The following is an 8,490-nucleotide window of genomic DNA, read 5'->3' as shown; positions in this document are numbered from 1 at the left end:
TATATATATATATATATATATATATATATATATATATATATATATATATATATCGACCCTTATTCCAATAAAAATATTCTTTAAATTTAAAGCAATAATTCATTGAAGGAGAGAAGCAAGGGGATAGACGGTTGGGTGTTTGCGCATGCGCATTATACATCTCCTTGAAACGATTTTACATAGCGTGTTCTAGTGCGTACATCGTAAATATAAATTAACGTTCTATTCTGACTTCGTATGTTCCCGGGTAATCTCAATTAAGTGCTCAACGCGTACGTAATACAAGAAGGTAAGTAACCTTCATTTCTCTTTAGCATAAGTAGCAATATAGAATTTAATTGATCTATGTTCTCTCGTAACCTCTTCTCTTTAAAGCTCTTTATCTGAAGTGAGTTAAATTCACTTGACCACGTTACAATTGACCACAGACCACATTAATTACGATGATAATATCCCGATTGATTACTCGAGTGGGACTATGGTCAATTGAAACATGGGCAAATGAAACAAGTACAAGATGTAATAATCTATAAAAAAATGTAGGAAGAAAAAAGAAACTATGAACACACTGTCTTGTAATACATATTGTTACTTTAATGAACTCTTAATTTTGTTCCATTCACATTTTTAAATAACTATGTCTGTTTAAAGTATATAAAGTGTAAAGAATACATGTGATAAAAACATTATCTAAGATTAAACTATATATCTAAGTATAAACTATATATTTTGTCCATAGATCTACCATTCTCTCATCATTCTCTATTGTTACTAATCATTTGGACTTTATCATTATATAACTGAAGCCATTATATAACTCCAGTTCCAAAAAGATGACGCATTCAAGGTCCACGAGTGATACTCACGATGTACAGAACATATCTACACCTGTAGGTTTACAACTATCTGGAAAATACAAAAAGTAAGTATAATAAGTATGCTATACTATAATATTTGGTCTTTTTGTTTCCATTGTTATTAATTTGTTGACTTTGGAAACAAGAAAATAAATAAATTTGTTATTTATGTTACAGAAGTTTCGCTTATGTTACAATCAAGGATAGATTGCCAGTGATATTAACAAGAGTCATCGATCACTTTAGTCGTAATAAAGAAGCTATAAAAAACATTTATGGCGAGGTAATCTCATAAGTATTATATCATGACATTATGGGTAATCAAGGAGATTTGTACGGTTTCCAACACAACAAGTGAGAAGTACTAGCAAAATACTTAGAATACTTATAAAATTGAAATGCATTCATTAAATAATCTCAATATAATTTCAATATAATTTATAAACTGTATATGTTGTTATTACATATTACAACATAATTCTTGCAAATATCTATCTGACAAAATCACATAAAAACGTAAACTAATCATACAGTAGGTCAAGTAAATCTCCATACAGTATGATTAGAAATTTTGAAGCTTTATAAGTTTAAGAGAATAGCAATGATATTTATTTGCATTATTTAAACTTGTTTATATCTAATTATAAATTGTACAAATATACAATTTAAGTAATATACAATTTAATGTATTACATAAAATATAATACGTCTAGTTATAAATTATATAGTTATAATTTTACTAATAGTTCATAAATTAATGTTCAAGATACAAAGAAATCAGATACAAAATCAAAGAAATTGTCTATCTACAGTATGAATATAAGAAAAATAATATATGAAAACGAACATCAAATAGTACATAGCACAGCATTATGTTAGTATTGTATTAGCAAATAGATAATTATTAAAACTAAAATTTCTCAAAACGGAAATTTCAATTTCGACTCGTAAATTAATAAAGTTAAGAAAAGAAGGCTAGTTTGCTTCAAAAAATAGCAAATGCAGTGAAGAAATTACACTCTGTGATTCAGTACATAATAAACATGAATAACTAAACGAAATCTTTCGTAGATCGAAAGCATAACGGCCATCTTAAAAAAACTGGAAACTTATCATAAACATGCAATTTTAAAAACGATCAGAATTGAACCAAGAACAAGTGCTCCAAAACTGGTTAGCATGATTGAAACTAATTATGGTGTAAAAGTTGTACCTGAAATAGTTCTATTACCAGAAAAACGGGATATAAAGGGATATAAAGAAAAATGTGATAAACGGGATATAAATTTAAAGTGCATAAGTATGATTGGAATGGGAAAGTTACAATTTTTTTTTATGTGGAGTGCAATATGAACTACCATATTTATTTGAACATCTTAAAAGATAATTTACATAAGATAATTTACATACAATATGTACAGAAATTAAATCTTGACTCCCTATTTAATTTCTAGCAAAATAACGACTTCAAGCATGCTGCAAAGAAAGTTAAAGTGATTTTTATATAATGTGTTGAAACAGCTTCACACATAATTGCCCGATTTAAATTCAATTAAGCATTTATAAAATTATAATTAGGCAAACGCATTAGAAAATATAAAAAAGGAACAGTTAAATATACATTATTGAAAAGGTGAAAAAAAATTTGAGCTTCTGATGCAAAAACGGGCAAAGAAAATGCTCGAAGGACAAATCATTGTTCTGCACATCATTGATTGAGATCAAAATGCAAAACTTGAACTGTTAAGTTAAATACTTTTATATATATAGATGTTTTTTGTTACTCTGTTCTGTATATATATCTTCAATATTAATTTGAAACTAACTATCAACAAAATAATAACTACCTTTTATGTAATTTATAACTAAACAGACTAATATAAACAATATAAATAAACATTATTACTATCCTTTTAAAATTAAACAGTTTTAGAATTTCTAAGTCATACTGTGCTGGAGACTTATTTGATCAACTGTAAATTTTATATACATATATATTTTTTTTTGTGTGCATGCATAATATATAATAAATGTCCTTTATATATATGTATTAAATTGTAGGATTCCATAGATGAAATCAAATACCTTATAGGATTTGTAAGCAAACTAAAAAATGAATTAGTTACTAACAAAACTTTAAAACCTTTGCGTTTGCATGACTATACGTCCAATGATGAAGCAGATGAATGGAATATATATCTAGAACACAGGATAGATATAGAAGGTGAAATACCCACATGGTTCAATACAATATGGCTATACTGCGAATGCTACATGTACCGCGTATTAGCTCAAGAGATTAGTTTAACGTAAGCCTTGATGTATTGAATATGATATAAATTCATATCAAACAAGCTAAAATATTTTTTTTAACTTAGGGTTAAATTATCACGTTACGACCCGTTTGAGGATGAGAAACAAGCGAATTTTATTGAGTCCATTAGTAGTATAAGCGCCCTTGGTTCTTATGTGAGACATGTTGTATCTACGTACATGATTGATGACACAGAAAAGAAGGAAACGTTTCGAAAATTACTAAACGTGTGTTTATGGGGTAACAGGTGTGTATTGCAACGTTCTCTTTTCTATCCTATATGCAAAATCGATACAAGTAAATTATAACGTATTATTATATTTGTAGATGTGACCTCTCCTTGAGCGCAGGATCTGGAGCTAGCCAGTCTGGGGATCCACTTGAAATATTGGAATCTTTAAAAGAAAATATAATATCAAATGATTGGGAGAATGTGTGGAATGTTTTACATGACACGACCGAAACAGAGTGCGTTACAGTTGATATAGTACTCGATAATGCAGGGTACGAACTTTTCACTGACTTGTGTTTAGCAGCATTTTTGATTCTGAAACAATTTGCAACTAAAGTAAGATTTTACGTCAAGAAATATCCATGGTACGTGAGCGATGCAACGCTGCACGATTTTTATTGGATCTTAGAGCAGATGGGTTATTTGAACTCACATCCGGATCTGCAATTCTTATCTAAAATGTACTTTGATTTTCTGGACGCTGAGTGTTGGAGCTTGGAGGTACACATAAATTTTGTCCTCTAAAATATCACTTGATTATATATTACTTTAAGCTGTTAAATTAAATTTAAATTCTTATTAAACAGGAGGAGCCATATTGGACGAGTCCGTACGATTTTACAAAAATGAAAGAAAAGGACACAAAACTATATGAAAAATTATCTAGCGCTAAATTAGTAATATTTAAAGGTGACTTAAATTATAGGAAACTTTTAGGTGATGTTAATTATGAGCATATTACAACATTTGCAAATGCATTGGGAGATTTTTGTCCTACAAATATTGTGAGTTTGCGCACTGTGAAATCGGATGTTTGTGTTGGATTACAACCCGGTCTCTCTGAATTGTTATTTGAAATGGATGACAGTTGGATGGTTACTGGAAAATATGGTCTTATTCAAGCTAGTATTCTCATGGATAAATCCAACACTTCGAGTGAACTTTCGACATATTCTGAAGAAAACGTAAAAACGTTATAAATTATTATAATCGTTATAACCTACTCTTATATATTATTGTACAAATACAGAAAATAATATAGTACATGTTATATGTACAAAGGATAAAAATGATGATATCCACACAACTTTTGTATTTGTATTCATTGTAAAATAATTTATATTTGTGTAATTTCTCCCGTGCCATAGTGTATATTAACTAAAATATGTTACAGTTTATATATATATATATGTGTGTGTATGTGTGTGTATACACATATATATATATATACATATATATCTATAAATGTACATAAATAAAGTTTAAACTTGCTACCACTACTTGTTCATACTCTTTACTAGCAAACATTAAACTATCTTGTAATATACGGATAGTGTCGCTAATTACCAATTATTTGCAAATTAGATTTTTTTTATAACTACATTCCTAAACGCGATCAATAAAAAGGGGCTGATCTACGGTATAATAATAAAACAAGAGGATAATCTTAAGTATTCATAACTCGTTAGTACATAAACATGATAATTATCTATTTTTTACACGTCTTTATACAATAAATTGGAAGTGATTATGGAATCACAAAGTTAAGATTTCTTGTCTTATTCTCGATATAATTAAACAATGCCGCTTTTACATGATTATTTAAAATTATAACTTATATGTCCTGTAAGTACACTATTGATTGCGTGTATGCCTTAGATTATATAAATTACGAGACGCCTTTATACATCAAGTGTTGTATAATGTAACTTAATTTTATATTCAATTTGTGTTATGAAAGAACGTATATTTCTGTACTTATACATAAATAGCACCAGTTAAAAGAAAACTCAGTATGAAGTAATGAAACTTTCTTATTTTTCTCATTTATTGGATTTCAGTTGGCGATATATTACATATGTATGTGCACATAAAAACTATAAAGCAAGCTCCCATATAAGAGAGTATAATACTATATTTACACAATAATCAAATGTACAAAGTTCAATTTTCTATATATCTATTTTGATTTAAATGATTTGTCATTAATAAAGTTCGACGCTTTGTGTACATATTTTTTAAATATAATTTATCATACATAAAAGTAGAAATAAATTTTAGATTGCATGCACTTATTTGCATTGTGTAAGTGTATAATGATTAGTAGGCCAATCTCTTAAATTGATAAAATCCGATGTGTTAGATACCATCATAATTGGAATTCTTTATTCTTAAATTTTTACGACAAACACTTCCAAATATAAAGATATGTCCCCCTTATTGCAAAACGTCAACTATGAATAATGACATATTTATGGTTACAGTTGAGAATTTGAAAAAGATTTTTTTTTTAATAGATCTCCCACAATAGCGTAAGTTGTAAATATTTATTATTGTTATTATATAAAACAGTATGTGTTCTGTGTTTCATATTTAACCAAGTTGCATATTCAATCTAGTTCTCCATACTTCTTAGCATCATTTCAAAGAAATAGATGTTTTACCAAGTGGCAAGATAGTACTCTCCTATTAGAGAATCTTTAAAATTAAATATGATAGAAACTCGCATATACTTATAAAATTTTTAATAAACTTAGAATAATAACATAATAATTATGACATAGTAAGTATAGATATAGGATATAAGATATAGTGATGATGATGATGATGATGATAATGATGTGTGTGTGTATGTGTGTGAGTGCGTATGCGTGTGTGTGTATATGATAATAATATAATAATTGTAGTTAAATTTCGAATAAATCTAAACTATGATGAGATATGATTGTTCTACAAGTATTTTTAGATAAAATATTTTCATGATATAAAGTTGTAAATCGGTAACATTTAGAAACAATTTATACGTACGATATATGCATATATACCATATAATTCATGTTAATACATAATTAAGTGACTAAGCCATCATCATTAAAATCTCACTATCATTGAATAATAGTAACTCTCTGAATTTTAAATACTAGTTAGAAAGAATTCTTTATCATCTTATATTTTTTTATAGAAGATGTAAATTTAAATAACATTTAATTATTAGGGAAAATATAAAAAATTTATTGTATTATGTAAATTTCATACAAGATTGTATTTCTGAACAAGATTAACCTCAAATATAAAGAAATATATATTGTTTATTTAAATTAAAATAATCTTCAAATATTTTATGTCGTTAAACTTACATCAACAGCAAAATTATATTATCAGAATCTAAATTAAATTTTTCATTTTTTATAAAAGAAAATAAATGTACTTAACCTTTTTTGCATAATGTTTCAGTAATTTATATGTTTAATGATTTCTTTTTTTAATGATTATATTTTTACTCAAATTTTTATAACTGCTATTTTGAAATAAGTTTAACGACAAAATAATATATAAAATAAGAAACAAGTTAGTAAATAGAAATTTATATTGAACAGGAACTTATCGTCGTATAAAGAATTGTAGGTTTTTTACGACATATTATACAGAATGGTCCATTTATCTTTACCATTTAAAATGTTTCTATTTGCTTGTAAAAATACAACAAATTCTTTGAAGACAAAATTATTCAGCTTGAAAGGGTACATAACCATAACATGGGTCCTTTCGAACTAAACAATCTCATATTGTAAAATATATGTAATATCTTACATTTTGCTTCCAATAAAACTTTAATCTGTAGTAACTTATATTTAATTAATCCCAGTCCGCTGCAATGAATAAGTTATTGACAGAATCAAGTTGGAGTACTTCATTGTCACATGGTAATACTATTGGTAGGTTTTTTCTGCATATTAGAAGACATTGCAACAAGATTATGATCTGTATAAAATGAAATAATAATGTATAAAGGTTTGCTTAAAAATTTTATAACATTCAAATAATCATTAGGAATGTGGCACTTTATCTGATGTCACATAAAGTCTTCCATGTGCAAAACTCTATCTATTAGCATCTATCCGCATAATGAATTAAATGTTAATGGTTCTAAAAGTAATTATAAAAATCTCTCTTATAGAGAAATTAGATAATATGTTAACATTAATTAAACTTAAAAGTTAAAAGACTAATCAAGATGATTTAAATGGATACAAATAAAACATAAGTAGACATGTATACATTATATATTAAAAATTAATATTTAAAGGAATATATATATGTACATACATATTCTATGTGATATATTTAGATTATGACTAAGAACATATATTCCAAATTCCATTAACAACAATACCATCCAGCATCCATTTTGAGGCACCCCGCATAGTATCCATTTGTAAATGCAATGGACACCAAGCAAAAAGTAAATATTAGCACGAAATTCCGTACAATGCAATTAATCCTTCTCTCGAGTATGAAATAGTGGCTATTCAGCACACAAAACATACATTCATATTTCCAGACTCTCTTGTTGTTTCATAATAATCGATAATATTTAAATATGAACGATTGTTTCATATATTTGGCTATCAAATGTATTAAATAACAATAATGGAAACAAGTAATTTCCTAAGAAATTCCCTATGGCGGTTGAATACAGATTATTTGGTCTGCATAAATCTTCTTCTATAACAATGATCAAGCGGTACAAAAGCACCGCAATGTCAAGTACATATCGTATCTATCTTGTAGCAACTAAACGACATGCAAAATTCGTGATTTCTCATTATTCACACTAGTTAACCGACATTTATTCCGTATCTGTATAACTTATGAAATGAATGTTACTTGGTGAATGCGGCGAACACAGCCCAAAGTACCGGATTCGCGTTACGTTTAGTGGCTTCCGCCTCGAAATCAAGATCCAATAATGTCCGTACTCTTCTCATAGCCACTTCGTAATCGTCATCCGATAATGGCGCAAATGCATTCTCCAGTACATCAGCAGCGTGAGCTAAAATAACTAACGCTAATGTTCGTCTATCCATTCGACCAGCATCGTTCACCCAACGGCCTAATACAGCTTCTTGAATCTGCAAGAAACAAAAAGCAACAAGGTGTCATTGCTCTACTCATTATAGATTAGCTAAATTATATTATTGACTCATTCTATTTTATATTTTCTTTATAATTTTATAATAACAGTTGTTACTTATGTTCATTATTTTAGAACACTTTTTTATTATTTCTATATTTTTAAATTTTAT

The 8,490-nt window shown here is 27.6% G+C and overlaps 2 protein-coding genes across 4 annotated transcripts in view; one reads left to right on the top strand and one right to left on the bottom strand.

The window, feature by feature from the left end:
- The first annotated feature begins 123 nt into the window (after nucleotides 1-123).
- LOC116846432 (damage-control phosphatase ARMT1-like) lies at nucleotides 124-4,680 on the top strand. Of its 3 annotated transcripts, none has more exons than XM_032820231.1 (7): nucleotides 124-289; nucleotides 740-922; nucleotides 1,035-1,140; nucleotides 2,919-3,166; nucleotides 3,236-3,418; nucleotides 3,499-3,904; nucleotides 3,991-4,680. In XM_032820231.1, exons 2-7 carry the CDS (start codon nucleotides 834-836, stop codon nucleotides 4,381-4,383), a joined length of 1,425 nt encoding a protein of 474 aa, XP_032676122.1. In that variant the 5' UTR covers nucleotides 124-289; nucleotides 740-833; the 3' UTR covers nucleotides 4,384-4,680. The 3 variants fall into 3 exon arrangements, with proteins under 3 accessions (XP_032676122.1, XP_032676124.1, XP_032676123.1); XM_032820233.1 differs by having other exon boundaries at nucleotides 143-289; nucleotides 824-922; XM_032820232.1 differs by lacking the exon at nucleotides 124-289 and adding an exon at nucleotides 294-388.
- Nucleotides 4,681-4,872: 192 nt separating this feature from the next.
- Nucleotides 4,873-8,490, bottom strand: part of LOC116846433 (Golgi phosphoprotein 3 homolog sauron) — a 9,025-nt gene continuing 5,407 nt past the window's right edge. The window contains exon 4 of the mRNA XM_032820234.1: nucleotides 4,873-8,316. Coding sequence (XP_032676125.1) covers nucleotides 8,068-8,316 — 249 coding nt within the window. The 3' untranslated portion in view covers nucleotides 4,873-8,067. The remainder of the gene's footprint in view (nucleotides 8,317-8,490) is intronic.

This window comes from Odontomachus brunneus, unplaced genomic scaffold (assembly GCF_010583005.1).
Source record: "Odontomachus brunneus isolate Ranch 3 - 2012 unplaced genomic scaffold, Obru_v1 Obru_scaffold_064, whole genome shotgun sequence".
In the NCBI taxonomy this organism is placed as follows: Eukaryota; Metazoa; Arthropoda; class Insecta; order Hymenoptera; family Formicidae; genus Odontomachus; species Odontomachus brunneus.
The sequence above is the reverse complement of the archived record's forward strand: the minus strand, read 5'-3'. Positions and strand labels throughout refer to the sequence as shown.

What these genes read in the sequence shown, in the direction of transcription:
- LOC116846432 (XM_032820231.1), top strand. Translation starts at nt 834, where the DNA reads ATGACGCATTCAAGGTCCACGAGTGATACTCACGATGTACAGAACATA. An exon ending in TAAAAAACATTTATGGCGAG is followed by an intron (nt 1,141 to 2,918) that starts GTAATCTCATAA and finishes ATTAAATTGTAG; the next exon opens with GATTCCATAGATGAAATCAA. An exon ending in GCTCAAGAGATTAGTTTAAC is followed by an intron (nt 3,167 to 3,235) that starts GTAAGCCTTGAT and finishes TTTTTAACTTAG; the next exon opens with GGTTAAATTATCACGTTACG.